The sequence below is a fragment of the Delphinus delphis genome, chromosome 3, assembly GCF_949987515.2.
Source record: "Delphinus delphis chromosome 3, mDelDel1.2, whole genome shotgun sequence".
Classification (NCBI taxonomy): domain Eukaryota; kingdom Metazoa; phylum Chordata; class Mammalia; order Artiodactyla; family Delphinidae; genus Delphinus; species Delphinus delphis.
This window is the reverse complement of record NC_082685.1, coordinates 89941711-89958869: the sequence shown is the minus strand read 5'-3', so window position 1 is coordinate 89958869 and position 17159 is coordinate 89941711. Positions and strand designations below refer to the sequence as shown.

The following is a 17159-nucleotide window of genomic DNA, read 5'->3' as shown; positions in this document are numbered from 1 at the left end:
GTTTGCTTTTTTTTAATGCTATGACTACACTGAGCAACAAGACTTGAAAATAGCACTTCTTAGAATGTATTCAAGTTCTAGAGATTTGGTTTAGGTAAAAGACTAAAGTCTAGTTTTGACCTCACAATGGTATACCACTGTTTATTCTAACAGTGCTTTTTACAAACACAGTGACTGTGGTGCGGTGTGCCCATAGCCCTCTGTCTCCTCAGTTTGCTTTCTTTGCAAAATGATTGCCAAAATGATCAGAATGCTCATATACACTGCCTGAATGTGCTTGTGGTACATAGATTTTAGCTAAAATGCTGCAAATAAGAGTTATTTTTCAAAATTTGTAAAGATTTATCAGCTTTGATGGATCAAAATGCAGCTGTCGTAAGCCACTAGATAAACCATATTTCCATACTCAAATTCCTATAGTATTCTCTAAGACACCAAATTTGCTAGCTTAAAAAAAAAACACTTTACAATGCCAATGTTAGAACACTGACAGCCAGTCTGGGATTTATTAAAATTCATTCTAGAGCTATTAATTAAGTACCTACTCTGTGTCAGGCATTATGCTAGATACTAAGGATACGATGGTGAACAGAACAGGACACAGCCTTTCCCTCAGTTGAAGTTTAACAAAACTTACAGGATCCAAGTTGAACCAAACTGAATCTGAAGTAAATATTCCTGTACAAATTTCTTTTTTTTTTTTTTTGGAGTTTCTATTGATACATAACAAACAGGACTTTTCGTAGAAGTATTTCACCTGAAAAGCAATAAGCAATCAAATATCCAATCATAATAGCCCTTCAGAAAGAAATTCACTACATCGATGATAGGTATTTTACCTCAGTACTGTTTCAGATCCTGACTGATTATCTGATCTTCATTGTTTCGCTGCTTTGAGCTTCTTCATATCTATTGATAAAGAAAGTGAGATACTTCACTTCCTTTCAGGTCTTCACTTTGCATTAACAGTGTTTGCTTGATTGTTCTTTTAATAATAATGAACTATGTCAATCAGGATATTAACTTTTAATTCAAATATGCATCTAGAAGTCAACACTAAGTGCTAAGCTAGAGGCTAGATTCTAAATGAGCCGTACTCTCGTAAAAATGAGAGCAGCCCTGAATGAAATTTTCAGACAGCCTTGTGGCTAAACATCAGTAGTCATCAGACATTCAGCAATGAATAAGTCACAATATATGGGTCAATACAGCAAACTTGAAAAGAGAGTCTAACTCCAAGATGAAATTTGCTTTTCCTTTCAATAAACAAGACTTGATATTACACCAAAACATAGAAATGTGTTCTGTGTTGACTCAGTAAACTGAAACCGGTTTATGAATCTCTCAGAATTTTCACTTAATTAGATTATCATCACAAAGATTAAGTTTGGGTGAAGGGAATAATGTGGTGTATTGACTCCTATGTAAGAAGTGATTTTTCCTGCAAGTCAAAAGTCAAGTTTTACATAATGTGTCTATCCCGCTGTTTGTGCCTGTCCACTACTTATCTCCTCATACACTTCAGTTCTCCCTCTTCTATTACATTCTTTAGGAATGTTTATGTCTGAATGTATGATCTCCATCTTTACCTCTATGCAGGGAAGCTGAGACAGTAGGACAATAAAGAAGATGATTCTATCAAATGGTGTCAAAAAGTTCTGAGGGCAAAAGATACATAGTTGCCCCCCACATTCTTGCTCCCATAATCATAGCAAGGACTATGGTCCCTGTCATCGGCTTTCATACACCCCTCAGGCAGGCGTTTTTTTGTCTTCTTTCTTCTGCACAGATGCTCATGTGGAAAAGGAAAGGAATATCCCCACTGCTCCATACCAAAAAATAAAATAAAATAAATCAGAAAGATAGAAAGAAGGGAATAGTAACCCCAGATTCGTGTTATTTCTCCAACCTTAACAATGGAGATTAAAGTCACAGTATTTGACAGTGTTTGAGCCTAAGTTTCACACAAGTGAAATTACATATCCAAAGCTACACAGTAAGTAGCACACCTGGATCTTAAACTCAGGTCTTTTTGACTCGAAAATGTGTTTAATACTGAGGCCACGGGATATATTAAACCATAACATAACTTGGTACAACTTCTTAGAAAACTTCTTTGCTTAATATGAAGTAAGTTTAAACATTATTTTGTGTTAATGCAAACATAGGATATGGAGAACACAAATTCCTTATGAATTTTTAAGACAGAATATAAGATTTTGAGGGCAGATTGCCCTGGGCTGTGTCACCAGATGCCCAGGAAGTTGCTATCATTCTTTTCTCTGATCACTTTTATTTTGTTAGGGAGAAGTACCTCAAGAGAAGATTTCGAAGCCTAGGGTAGATCTTTAAATCTGTCCAACTCTGAAGCCTTAAAACCTAACACTAAACCTTACAGCATAATTTTGTTTCAGATGACACAGAGCAGTAGAATAATTCATTTAAAAGATTATAGTTGAGTGCCTGTGATTGCAGTAGGAATAGAGGTCCCAAAGTCCCATCACTAAGCTTCCCCCTGAACCGCTCCTGTGGCCCCAAAATATTTCCAGCTGAACACTGTCTCCCTGGATCAGTTTGAGAACCACAGATAGAGGTTGATTGTTATTCTAGCCTTGAACTGATGACATATTGTGATTAAAGCAAAGTCCTTACCAATGAATAGTTCAAACATTACCCCCTCACCTTTGTTTCTCCACCTATTATAATATTTTTCCCATCAGAAAATATGAAGTACTTTACAACCACATCTTTTGCAAAGCAGTTTCTTAAAACGTATTTTGGCATAGAGGAAGAGCTCCCTGTGATGCAATTCTGTTGCCACCTATTAGCTGAACCCAAAATAAAGATGAACATTTAACGACTGGTTTGGGGGATTTCAGCAAGGCAGTGTTTTGATTTCTGGCTCTCTGTCCTTCTCCTGCACATTTGTCAAGCTCATTTGATAGTTCGAAGGAATGAGCCTCCTCAGCATGGCTGTCTCATTTTTCTTTTCAATGTGACAAATTGTTGCTGATTTTCAAAGCACAGTAGTTTCTCCAGAGCATGTATTCTGCCCCTCCTACAGCGGGCTAAGAAGAGCAGTTAGCCTCATTAGCACCCTTTGTACTCAGCAAACCAAAGTGGACAGATGCTATCTGGTAAGCCCAGAAGTCAGGATAATGTTCCTATTCATACTCACTGATCATATTTTTGAGAATGGTACACTCAAGCAGGCCTCCTGGCCTCAAAGATGAAAAAAATCAGCCACATCCTGCCAACTAGCCAAGACGTGGCACCCTTGAAATCTTCAGTAGACAGATGGAAATGGAAGCAGCACATCTTAAGGCTGCTCTTCAAGAAACCAACTCGGTGACCCCAATAAAGTCACATAAAGGGCTCCCCTGTCTCCTGTGTCCTCATGATTGAGATGGCATGATTTGATATGGAAATATGTCATGAAGAAAGACATATTAAAACACCAGTGTATCTGAAGTAAGTACAAAAACCAGGAAATACTGAAGGGCACACTCAGTTTGTTTCGTTTGCTGACCAAAAATATTGTCAACACTGGGCTTCAGAGTAGAAAACCCGACCTTACTGCTTATCGCCTAGTATGCATTTCAGAAATAATCTGAATGTCCTGAATCTTTGAAATGATTCCTCTTATCAGTAATATAAAAGTACTTTTTAAGGAAGCTTATGATAGCTTGATGAGAATAATAACAAGAATTAAGACCTGGTCCTTTTTAGTTGTACAAATTAAAACTGGCAAATTTGACAATGACTAAAGGTAGAAGAAATATGAAGGCAAAAAATATTATTATTATTTATAAATATAAATAATTAGCTAAATAATGAACACCAACTAATCAAGAGTGTAAAAAAATAATCTGCTTGTAAATGTTCAGTTCATTTTTTTTTTTTTTTTTTTTTTGCGGTACGCGGGCCTCTCACTGCTGTGGCCTCTCCCGTTGCGGAGCACAGGCTCCAGACGTGCAGGCTCAGCAGCCATGGCTCACAGGCCCAGCCGCTCTGCGGCATGTGGGATCTTCCCGGACCGGGACACGAACCCGTGTCCCCTGCATCGGCAGGCGGACTCTCAAACACTGCACCACCAGGGAAGCCCTGTTCACTTCTTAAAAGACTTGAAAGTCAGTGAGGAGGCTGCCTCAGTGTTTCCCAGCACACAGAATTATGTCTGGCAGAGGCAGTGTCCAGTGCGTGAAGGGATGACTCTTTCTGGCCTAGAGTTGCTTTGATGGGAATCATTGTTTCTCTGGTCTGAGTAACATGCTTACGGTCTTCTTGTGTGCTGTACTGTGTTTGTCTCCCTTTTCATGAAGACCTCAAGTACAGGCTCACCACCACACTATGTGCTTCTTGTTTTGGCAGCACTTCGACATGCCTCATGACATCACTGCGTCTGAAGACGGGACCGTGTATGTTGGAGACGCTCACACCAATACCGTATGGAAGTTCACCTCAACTGAAAGTATGACTTTTACAGCATTATTGTCCACATTTTCCCTCAGTTTTATTGCTTAAAAACATGTCAAAAAATTTGCATGTCCGTCTCTTTTTATTGCTAGGAGTAGAGTAGGGAATCAAGGTATGACTGGCAGTTGTTAAAAGACCTGTTGGTAGTCATTTCAGGGATTAACTTTTTTAAAAGCGGAAAGAAACTTTTTTTTTTTTCTGCTGGCAATTATCCCCTTATTTCCACAGATATTCCACAGGAAATTCTTGATGCCTGAAGTAATGTCTGTTACATTGAAAGCCAATGTTAATTCCAACTTAGTTCCAGAAGGAGGAGATGACTCTGGCAAAGCAGAGGGCCTGACTGAGGCATCCCTTCCCACGTGGCTCTTCAGCTCTCAGTAGCTGCTGAGCATCTTGGAAGACCAGCATCTGAGTCAGACACATATCATCCCGAACAGGAAGCCCTCTGCATTTTCCCTTTACACTTCAGCTTGTTCAAAATACTGAACTATGTTTTCATGTAACTCCAAAAGTGTGTCTGGGGACAGAAGAGTTTCTCTGTCAGGATCAGGCCAGATAGTTTGGAGACTTCTAATTGCAATTTGAGCACTATTTCTAATTCTTAAAAAGTATACTAACATAGCCACCGATACCATACTAAAAACTTAAGTTTTCTAAATTGAACAGTACCAGATGCTTAGTAAGCCACAAACCTCAATGTCCAGAGATGCTTTTAAAATATGGCAGGGTCCAAACAGTAGAAGATGAGGTTAAGGAAAAGAATTGCGGATAATAAATTTGAGGTATCAGGACCTACAACAGCAGTTTTAAATAGAGAAATAATAAAGACTTGTGGACTTGATGAAGATAAGAAATACTACTTATAATAAGGAAAAATGCAAATTACAACAAGGAAAAAATACAAGGTATAACAAAGAAAAGTAAAATCATGAGTCCAAAAACTTTAATCATATACCGTACAGGTCTTGGAGCCCAAGTTAATTTGGTAACTGTTGTCTTCAGAATTGTCCTTTGAGTAATTTTTGCTGTTTTGTAATAAGGACCCAGTTAGGGCTGAGTGTCCAGAGGTGCCCATGGACTATTCCCCTCCAGCAGTAGCTGCACATTCCCCTGCAAGTGTGCCTCTCCTACCACCTGCCTCCTCAAAGAAGAACCAGAAGGTGTAGGCAGACAGGAAAGCAAAGAGAGATGGATAATTCCCAATTGCATGACTGAACCCAGGCTTGTCAGAATAAAAGATGGATAAATACCTTTCAAGATGGAAAAAACTTCAGAAATCTAACTAGTATCTTCATTTTACAGATAGGAATATGATACTTGAACTCATTAAGATTCCCGTCTAAGGCTCATTATTCCACCCTAGCTGTTGGTAGTAAACAGAGATGCATATCCAAGTCACCTGGAGAAGGTTTTCAAAGCACACATGGCCAGACCCTATTCAAGACCTATAGAAAGAAGAAGAGTTATAATATGGGTATTTTGGAAAGACTTCCCAAGTTGTTTTGAAATATCCCCTGATTGAGGAGCACTACAATATAGCATTCAGCTATGAAAGAGAAAAAGCCTTCTGCGCAGTCCAGAATGCAACCAAATAATAAATATGGGAAAAACAGTACCTTGGGAACAATAGGACTGCCGTAGAAGACTAAACAAGTGTCTTGTATATTTATGTTGTAGCATTTAACTAGTCAAATCAATCTGTCAACTAGAAGACTGATAAACATGGCAGAACTAGTAGTCAGTCTAAGATGTCCACATGAAAACAGAACTACTTGATATTTCAGAAATAATACAGAATTGTAAACTCCACATGGAAAATCTCATTTTAGATACGAAGACCTTGGAAATATTATTTCAGCTTTCCCTAGGAGGATTTCATCTAGGATTCATGGACCTGGCACCTCATTAGTGACTTGTATCAAACTCTTTTCTAATATACTCATGTATTTGATGAATTAAAGAAATATTATCTACTGAGAACAATTAATATCAAAATTAAGTTTTCAAACATTCTTTTTGGGGATTCTGATTTTCTCTCTCCTTGCTGTACTGTGTTACAGAAATGGAACATCGATCAGTTAAAAAGGCTGGCATTGAGGTCCAGGAGATCAAAGGTTGGTCAGATTCCTCTTGTGACTTTGAAACCCAAGGCTATGTGTGTTGAATTCTTTTATGGCTCTTGATTGCACTTAAATATTATCAGGCTAAAAATATAATATAATCTGGTAAATTATCGATAACATCTACTGTGTACTTGAGGCTTTAAACCTACATGCTGCCACTGCTTTTTCTGATAAAATGGAATAGTAATAATGAGCTCAAACTCACTGATTTCAAGTGATGAAAAGTGATTGGGGATGTAAGAAATCTACAACAAGTGGGTCAGAGGCATTCAGAGTGGAAAAAAAGTCAGTCAGTCACTTTTGGAAGTTTTAACCTCAGGCAAGTAGAAAAATAACATCCAGCATGCTGGGAAAGGCCTTCTTTAATGGGCTCTAATCTTTAGAGTGAAAAATATCTTTGGAGAGTTAATAATATAGGGGCCTGAAAAGATTAGCTGCTCCCTAAGCTCCAATCTTAGTACCATTCAGCCCCCAGCATTTACTGAGGGCCATCTATGTGTAAGGCACTATAGCAATGGAACTGCCTGACTTCAAGAGACTTATAGCCTGTAAGGACTCTGTGTGTGTGTGTACATACATACATGCATATTCATATATAGAAATAAGTACTACATCATTGGTATGTATTGTAAGACATGGGGGGATGGAATTTAGCTACTGGCAAAACTACTGGGTTCATTTGGAATCCCAGTCAAATTATTTTCTCCCTTTCTTAGGATCAGTTTATATTGATACATTTTCTACTATTTTCAGGGATTTGACATTGTCGTGTAGTTAAGAACTCACTAGAGGTGTTCCTAATGTTTAAGTAGCAAAGTGATTCAATTCTTAGTTGCTTTACAAATGATTCTCCCAGATATTAAGACTTAAGCCTAGGCTTACTTGTTTTCCTTTTTCATGAAAGCAGGTGGAAAAGAGAGGAAGAGAAGCCAGAACCAAGAGGCAATTTAGGGCTTTTATATAGGCAGATAAGAAAATATAGCCGGCTCCAGGTTGGAAGGGGTAAGATAATATTATAAAATAAATAAATAGCAACTGTTTGGCATTTGTAGAGATTCTACCCAGGTGACACTACTGAGTGACATTCATACTACACATATTGAAGAAGTTTCTGATCTGCTATTTTTCTGTTATTGTTATGTAAAGAGTTATCGATAAGTTCTATTCGCCCTGGAATAAAGACGTTGGAAAAGATACCATTATTAATAAGAGCTGTCATTTATGGAGGACAAAAAATGGACTATACAGAGAATTAAGGTTAATCCTTACACCAGCCATATGTTAATTGCTATTATCCCCATTTTACATATGTGAGAAAATTGAGGGTCAGAATTACTACTAAGATATCAAATGGCAGAGCCAGAAGTTAAACCAGTCGGGCACCAAAGCTATGCTCTTAACCACTATTACTGTAGTGCTGAGGAGAGATCAATACCACCAATTCATTCACCATAAATTCTTCCAGGAACTACAGGTTGCAGATGGTTGCAGTTTACTCTGAAATCTCTGGGATTTCGAAATGGCCTCAAACCGTTTCTATTTAAATAGATCCCACCAAAACTCTGAGACTATACTGGTTGACCTGCTGTGAACAGCCCAGCCACACTAATCTCACCCACTGGCCACATCCTCTCTGCTGCACACCACTGAGTCTGTTTGGTGGAGAAACCTCTCAGCAGCTCAAATAGTCAATTTAATTGAAATGCCTTGTCATGACAGTTCCATTTTAATAGTTAGGAATACCCAAACCCAAATGAACTTGTTCTAGTCCTCTTTGAATCCGTATGACTCTCATTAAACTTTTTTATAAAAGATTATTTTCTTATTACAAAAAGGAATATAAATCATTCTGGATCTCCAAGAGTTTGTCTTTTATCAAAATCTGGAAGCTTAATTTAAACCACCTCTTACAAAGAGAGGGAGAAACACCATCCCAGATTTAACAGCCCTGTAGATACATGGTAATTGTAAATTTTGAAATTCGAGTAACCTTTGATGACACTCATCCCCACTGTGAAAGGTTACACAACCGATCAGTAATAGAGTTTCAGAACCAGTGTTGTGTTCTCAGGGAGTTTCAGGGATAAGAGAATTTGTGATGATAGAAACTTAGGAAAGGGATTGAAACTTTCGAATAAAGTTACTAGGGATAAAATAGACATGCCAATATCCCACCAAAAGCATAGCCCTTCACCCCTTCCCCACCCCCACCGTACAAGATGATGATGGCAAATCAGACTTAAGAAAATAAAAATAAATTCTCTGTTTTTAGCACTTAGCATCTTAGACCTTATGGAGAGCAACACATTGTAGGGGAAGCACATTGCATTTAACAAACAAACCAAAAAATGAGTACAGGAATACTCGTTTTATTGCAGTTTGTAGATACGCACTTTGTGTGTTTTACAAATGGAAGGTTTATGGCAGCCCTGCATTGAGCAAGTCTGTCGGCGCCGTTTTCCAGCAGCATTTGCTCACTTCATGTCTCTGTGTCACATTTTGGAAATTCCTGAAATATTTCAAACTTTTTCAATATTATTTGTTATGGTGATCTGTGATCACCATCTTTGATGTTACTACTATGAACTCGCTGAAGGCTCAGATAATGGTTAGCATTTTTAGCAAGAAACTATTTTTTAATTAAAGTATATACATTGTTTTTTTAAGACAATGCTGTTGCACCCTTAATAGACTACAGTATAGTGTAAAGATAACTTTTATATGCACTGGCGAACAAAAACATTTATGTGACTCGCTTAATTGCAATATTTGCTTTATTGAGTTGGTCCAGAACTGAACCCGCAACAGCTCCAAAGTATGCCTGTAATCTCATTGGTGCTATATGTACTTTTCATGTCTTCTAACATGCTACTTGCCAGTATGCCGTCTACAACCTTCAGCCTTCAGTTCCATCTGTGATGGACTGGGTCATAATTGCTATGTTGCTGTATTAAGAATGTCTGTCCTTTCCTGTCCCGGTTACTCCAGGTGGTCTCTGGGCTTCTCTCCTTCTGTCAAGGGGGGAGAGACATGCACGTTCTTGTGTATGTGAGCTCACACAGGAGTGCACCTAGCCTCCCTTTCTAAATGCATTGCTTTAAAGAAGAAGGAAAAAACTTCCTATACATCAGCTTTCAAAATTCTTTTTATTTCCAAGTATCTCTAGAGATTCCAAGAAAGCTTGTTTGAAGACATATTTTGTTGCAGATTGAATACATCTGGCCTCTTATATAGGAGAATGTCACAATGTCACATGGGGTACCCCCACCTTCCAGAAGCCCCAGGTCCTGGCTAATCTTAGAGCTTCTCCATTCCATCTTCATCAGGGATGCTCTAAATTACTGGGGGTTTTAATTAAAGAATTTAGGATAAAAAGTAAAAGTGACAGAATTTAGATTGTTCTTTACGCTTTGAATGGAATTCTTAGTCTCTTAAGTGATAATGATTTTTTAGGCTTTTTACTCCACTTATAACGGCTTCTAAGAAGAGCAGCAATTTTTTCTTTTATATTGGGAAATTAAAATTTTTTATCCTCTTTCTTTAAAATGTAGAGCATCTTTTAAAATCTAAACATACTTCAGCTGGTTCCAAAAGTTAGAAAGTTCAACTATTTTTAGTAGATGGCACTCAGCGTGCAGAAGGGATGTGGAAATCAAGAATTTCTAAAGTGCAGTGCAGTGTGCGTATCTTAGCAAGTTCATTACCTCATTCTCAGCACACTTACTGTGAATGGTAAAATGATTCTGTTAGTCTGTCACCTACTTCATAGTTCTTCTTTCCTTTTATTGGAGCCCGATCCTAGCTCTGCCTTATCGATGAAACTAGATATGAACTGGTACAGCCAATGTCTTAGGTGTAGGTAAACCACTGAATGACAGGTAGGAAGTGCTATGTAATTACTCTGATTATAGTCACTTTCAAATAGAAATAAACCCTTCTTCCAAGGCAACAAGTTCTTGACTACCAATCTATATCTTTGGCCTATATTTTTAAATCCTATCATCTCTTTATTGTTATTTTTTGCTTAAATATAGAACAGGCTTAAATAGAGAACAATTTGTATACCTTTTCTACAACAGTGAAGAAAAAGACAAAACAGCTAGTGGTCAGGAAGAGTAAGAATCACATTCATATTCCTCTTGGAAACTGAGACTTAAAAGATTAAATTTGAACCATTTAGATCTATGAACCAATCCCCTTCCTTCTTTCCCACTGAAGTTTCAAGACCCACTTCAGTGGATAAAGGAAGGGAAATAATGGTCTCCCCTTAATCACAGTACAGGGAAGGAAATGAAGACTGTGAGGCCATCTGTAAAATGGTGGTAATAATAGTGCCCACTCATAGGCTTGGTGTGATGATTAAATGAGAACAATGCCCGAAACAGAGTACGTGCTTGATAGATTTAACTGAGACTGGGAAGGAGGCTGGCTCAGAACATTGAGGCAAAAACCTGGGACCTCCCAATTGTGTGTATCATAAATTGTGTTTACAATGCCTTAAGCAATTTAAGAAATGCTTCCTTGGAGAAGTGTCCAGCAAGCTACTAAGCTGTGTCCATACATATTAAATATGAACCAAAGATTTTCCTGATCATGTTAAACCACTTATCCCTGCCATTTTTGTCAAAATTTCCATGAGGCCATATGATGCACTCTGTATCATAGGGCAGAGGGCACACCAAGAAGTTGAAGTTCAGAAACCTTGTGAGCCTTTTGGCAAACATGGTTGTCACTTCCAGCCTTCACACACAGGGTTCTTGTACAAACACATATATGTGCTTCTTGGGGGCAAGAATGCCTCAAGGTTCAACCTCATTTTCAAGTCAGTAGTTATTAAGATTCCTGCAGCTGCTTATATGGTTTTATTGTATCAATTTCCCAAGCAGTACTTTAGGCCTGATATCTACCCAGTATCTGCCAGTATCACAGAATAGTTGTGAAAGTTATTTTCATCAACAACAAATGGATATACAGTGCATCTGTGTGCACTTACAGCTTGCTGGGAATGGTAGAAAAGAACCTGGAAAGGACACAGTTCCTTTTTCCATTTCTTAATTCTAGAATTAATATGTGCAACTATGCATGTGAGGTACTAATAATTCATTGAACATGAAAGAGGTTCATAAACTGAAGACACAAGGAAACAAATACTAAGCACCTTTTTTATGATAAACATTTATCCTCAATAATTTCATGAAGGAGGTTGTTATCATCATTACAGTTATACAGAGGAGGTTTCCAAGGCCCAGATCACTTAAGTAACTTGCCCAAAGTTACACACGCTGACTATGTAAGAGAACTGGAATTTGAGCCCAGATTCATCTGACTCCACCGTGCATGCCAGTTCTGTCCCCTACACCATGCTGCCTGTCCATTTTAACTTTGAAAAAATGCAAAAGTAGGATATATCTTTTGTGGAATTATAGTTAAAGAGGGAACAAAGAGCAGAACCAAAGAAACCCAATTTAAAGGTGAAAAATCATTCACTGGGAATTTGCTAGTCACAATTGCCAGCTCGGTAGATGCAGATATTGAAATATGAACCCCACATGCATTGAGCTCAACAGGTTCTTCATGAGCAGCTGTTAATTTGACTGGGTAGGGGCGGGTGGGAGGGTTTTGGAGTCTTTGAGTTAGTTGAATATTGTAAACTCTTCTTTCCCTGAAGAATCCGAGGCAGTTGTTGAAACCAAAATGGAGAACAAACCCACCTCCTCAGAATTGCAGAAGATGCAGGAGAAACAGAAACTGATCAAAGAGCCAGGCTCGGGAGTGCCCGTGATTCTCATTACAACCCTTCTGGTTATTCCGGTGGTTGTCCTGCTGGCCATTGCCTTATTTATTCGGTGGAAAAAATCAAGGGCCTTTGGAGGCAAGTAAAATGAGCCCCTTGAACTTGGAACCTGACCTTCGAAAGAATGTTTGGCCTGATTATCCTCAAAGTTTGGTTGTGATGTTTTTCAGTGTTGTTGTTTTTTTTCTTGTGTTCTCTACCTTTTTCAACATTGTCTATGTTCCAAATATTGTCTATAGTTAGTATCACAGTGGAAAATATATCTGGAGCTTCAAAATTTGGATAGTTAGATTAAAATATAATCTTTATTATTGCCTTTTAGCGTTGGCTTAAACCCATTTAATGTCTCCATATGAAACTGCATAGATAAGTAGAGTCAGTATAAATTAGCTGAAGGGTCAGGAAGGAGGAGATCCCTTCTGTTAGAAACAGGCCCAGTCCTCAAAATGCCTGGGTCAGTTTTTTAGAAGTAGTATTTTTCCCTAGTCCTGGCTCTAGCTCCTAGCTACATGACCTTGGGCAAGTTACTTAATCTCTCTAAGCCACTTCATCTATAAAGTGGGGATAAAATACTCACAAGGTTGTGTAACGATTAAATGAAATAATGTACATAAAGCATTTATCACAGTACCTGGCACTTAGTAAGTGCTCAATTAATACCACCAATAATTATTAGGAATAATCATTGGTAATAAATTAATAAATGTCATAAGAAGTCATAAAAGATACTTGTCTTAAACCTCAGCTCTCTCAGGAAACCAACTATTTCTATAAGAAACCATTTGATAGTTTTTAAATAGTCATAATTTAGGCCATCAGCCTTCCCTAACCATACAAGGGAGGGTCCAATACTGGTGTCAGTATTTTATCAAATCATTATCATATTATAGGACCCTTTCAAGGTATCCACATAAATAAACAAATAATCCAACTTGTGATCCTCACCTGTCAGGAACAGTCCCTTAGCTGGGTCCCCAGGTCCTAAGGCAGGAGGTTACAGCTATGCTTGGGAAGGCGTCCATGGACCAGGGTGGAAGGAAGCATTTGATCAAGAAACAGCGCATCTGATCGTATTTCAGGCCAAGGCAACCATGGCAGGGATTCAGTGCCCATGGCAAAGCCCTGACACAGAAACAAAACCAGAGGATTTAATTTAATAATTTGTGAAAGGGAATTTTTCTAGGACTTTCTTTTGCTTTTCATCTGCAATCAGTAAAGCTCTGCAGAAATACAGCTAACTCTTCCCAAAAGGGTCTGCTATGGAGCGCTTGTTACGGGTATGGAACTGTGTTAAGCAGAGGCAAAGATAAGTAAATGTAGTCATTATCTTCATGGAGTTAGATGGAAACTTCAAAAGAGCAAGAATCTTGTATGTTTACTTGTTTACTGATATATCCCCAGCACAAATAACAGTTCCTGGCACTAGGGGTTTGATAATTAGTCATTGGGAAAATGACTGAATACATAAATGGAGCTCAGGGAATAGATAACACATAAAAAAGAAATGACACATAAAGGTATTAAGAGAGGGTGGTAAGTGCAGTGATAAATACACAGAGTATCAGGAACACATGGGGCCTGGGGGCAGGTAGCAGGAATGTTGGTAATCAACCCACACTGGAGGTGGAGTGGCTGGGGAGTCGAGAAGGTTTGGTGTCTCCTGTTTGCTGTGAGCACGCGTGGGTGGCACTGTTACCGGGATACTGAGTTTACAGGCGTGTGTTGGGAAGACAGGGACCCAGGTCGAACCATATGAAACTGCCATTGTTCAATCATGTTTTATTTAGAAAACTACAGTTTTATACGGTTCAGTCTAATACATTTAATTCTAAAAGTAGATCAGCCTTTCACCTTTTTTCAACATTTGTTCCTGATAGATCTTATCCAGTCTCTGAGGGTTTTTAATAACCCTCATGAAAGGCTTTCCACTTATTCAGCACACCCTTACAGCATGTCAGCTCCACATCAGACACTGTCCTAGGCACAGGGGATGCAAAACTGACTAGGGACTGTCCCTCATCCTTATGGAAATTACAGTCTAATTTGTTGGCTTTCTAATGGTCTCATCAGATTTTTCTTGCCTATTTCTCTCTCCACCAACTCCTGCCTTTGCTCTGTCCTCGCCTGTGAGCTTTCTCCACGATGCTGCCGCCTCTCCTGGTTAGAGACTTTGAGCCTTCTTTCCCTGACCATAGCCCTTAAGGGAGTGTTGGAAGCAGGGCAATGAGTGCAGGGAGGTACGCAGCACACAGAGAAATAAGTCCATAAGGAGTTCTGCCTCCAACTAAGGAAAGAAAGTCAATTCTTCATGGAGATGGGCTGGAATTTGGGGAGCCCAAATTTTGGAATTGGGGTCACCTTGTATGGCTGAAAGTACTCAGGGTTTCAGGTTTTTTGCCTTCCGTCTTACATAAAAAGGTAATGGTGTACATGGATCCAAATCTTTCTCAAGCAGGACATGTACTGTTCTTAATAGAAAGACAAAAACCTAAGACCAATATTCCTAAAACTGTAATAAGCTTCCAAATTTTTACACATTACTGGTAACTGAATTTTGTCCTAATAAAGGTAACTAATATTTACTGAGCATTTACTGTGTGTGTACCAGGCACTGTTCTAAGCATGTCACATGCCAGTATCCCATCTAAACCTTACAGAAAGGTAGAGATTGTCATTGATCTCTCTTTTCTCAGAAGAGAAAACTGAGGCTCAGAGAAGTAATTTATTGAGATTGCACAGCCTGTAAGAGACACAGGCAGGAGTCAAACCCAGCTCTGGCCTTTGTATACATCACAATAATATATTGCCTTTATTTTCCCTTAGAATTCTAAGAATACATACAGACAAGAGCCAGGCCTTGTTATTAATCATTCATGAATTAATTCCTTGTTTTGTGTTGAAAGTTGAGCCCATGGATTGAGGAAGGTGTCTGGGACTCATTTTGAAATATGCCATCTTTTTCTAGCAGATTCTGAACGTAAACTTGAGGGAAGTTCGGGAAGAGTTCTGGGAAGACTTAGAGGTATGCCTGTGACCTTTTAGAATCCTTCACGTGTGATTCAAAGTCAACAAGTGCGTGTCTTGTAAAAAGCAGGGAGATATTTTTTATTTTCTCTCTGGAAATTAAACTCCCTTTGTGCAGCACAGCATCCCCAGAATGCAAACCATCAACTGACCGAAGTGTGTGGCTCTGGTGCAGGTTCTCCAGCTTCATTTTCCCAGCTTGCTCTTCTGTATTATCGAATTCTCTTCCCCTGCCTTTGCATCTGGCTTCATCTATCTTCACTATATTTTCTATCACTTCTGTCAGCGTGTCAGTGCATGTCTTGGTGAAGATGACCTTTTCGTAAAGTCATTGAAATGAAGAGCTGCTCAAGGGGATGCCCATTCCAGAGAGCCTGGAACAGGCAGGAGGTGAAAAGTGAATCTGAAATAATCCTGCAGAAACACATAATCCTGGGGAGCTTTGGGTTTTTTCCTTATTTATTTTAATGAATCTGTGGAATCGTATCTTTCTGACTCTGTAGGATAAGTATCTCTCTATGTCACTTCCCCCCCGCCCCCCGCTAATATCTACCCTTTCCCATCCCCATAAGAATTTACAAGGAAACTGAGAATCATTTGTGCAAACGTTACCTCAATCCTCTGTCATTGTTCGATTTCTGCAGGAAAGGGAAGTGGAGGCTTAAACCTCGGAAACTTCTTCGCAAGCCGGAAAGGCTATAGCCGAAAAGGCTTTGACCGCCTTAGCACGGAGGGAAGTGACCAGGAGAAAGATGATGACGGAAGTGAGTCAGAAGAGGAGTATTCAGCACCTCTGCCTGTACCCGCACCTTCCTCCTGAAAACGGGGCTTTGATTTAGGTTGATGAAATTTGCCAAGAATGCCAGATTCCTTTCCCTTCAGCACGTTTAGCGTTTTGTGTATTTAATTGTAAACTGTACTAGTCTGTGTGGGACCGTACACATTTTATTTACTTTGGTTTAGTTGGCTTCTGGTTCTAGTTGAGGAGTTTCCTAAAAGTTCATAACAGTGCCATTGTCTTTATATGAACGTAGAATAAACAGTTCTCTTCTTCCATCACACTAGTAATTTAATGATGGAAGGTTTGCTCATCTGCATTTTTGAGACTTTTCTGTAGTTTGTAAATAACCCCATTCTCTGCTTGAACACAGTATTTTCCCAATAGCACCTCCATTGCCAGTGTCTTTCTTTGGTGCCTTTCCTGTTCAGCATTCTCAGCCTGTGGCAGTAAAGAGAAACTTTGTGCTACATGACAACAAAGCTGCTAAATCTCCTTCTATTTTTTTAAAATCACTAACATTATATTGCAATGAGGGAAAGAAAAAAAAGTCTCTATTTAAATTCTTTTTTTAAATTTTCTTCCTCAGTTGGTGTGTTTCGGGGATGTCTTATTTTTAGATGGTTACACTGTTAGATCACTATTTTCAGAATCTGAATGTAATTTGTGTAATAAAGTGTTTTCAGAGCATTAGCTGTCGGAGTGTATTTTGCAGTTTTTGCATATTTGCAGGGTTTGTATACAACTTTTGTAATAATTACACAAACCACAGATATAGTGAAACCTATTCAATGTCTTCAACCAAAAGAAATGTATTAAAATTAAGATGGTATTTTATTATGTAGCTGATATAAATTAAAAACCAGCCTAAGAGTTTACATACATGTGTAAAACCAGGCTTTCTTTTAAAATTCAAAGAGGTTTTTTGCCTGTATATCAATCAGAAGGTAAATACTTTAAT

The 17159-nt window shown here is 38.7% G+C and overlaps 1 protein-coding gene across 18 annotated transcripts in view; it reads left to right on the top strand.

Moving 5' to 3' along the window:
* The window catches only part of PAM (peptidylglycine alpha-amidating monooxygenase), a 280689-nt gene extending 263801 nt beyond the window's left edge, over nt 1-16888 (top strand). For 10 of the 18 annotated variants that reach the window (XM_060009091.1, XM_060009085.1, XM_060009084.1 and 7 more), the window contains 5 exons: nt 4372-4471; nt 6540-6593; nt 12271-12474; nt 15362-15418; nt 16065-16888. In XM_060009091.1, coding sequence (XP_059865074.1) covers nt 4372-4471; nt 6540-6593; nt 12271-12474; nt 15362-15418; nt 16065-16240 — 591 coding nt within the window. In that variant the 3' untranslated portion in view covers nt 16241-16888. The remainder of the gene's footprint in view (nt 1-4371; nt 4472-6539; nt 6594-12270; nt 12475-15361; nt 15419-16064) is intronic. The other 8 variants (XM_060009093.1, XM_060009098.1, XM_060009095.1 and 5 more) reach the window with 4 other exon arrangements.
* The last annotated feature ends 271 nt before the right edge of the window (nt 16889-17159 follow it).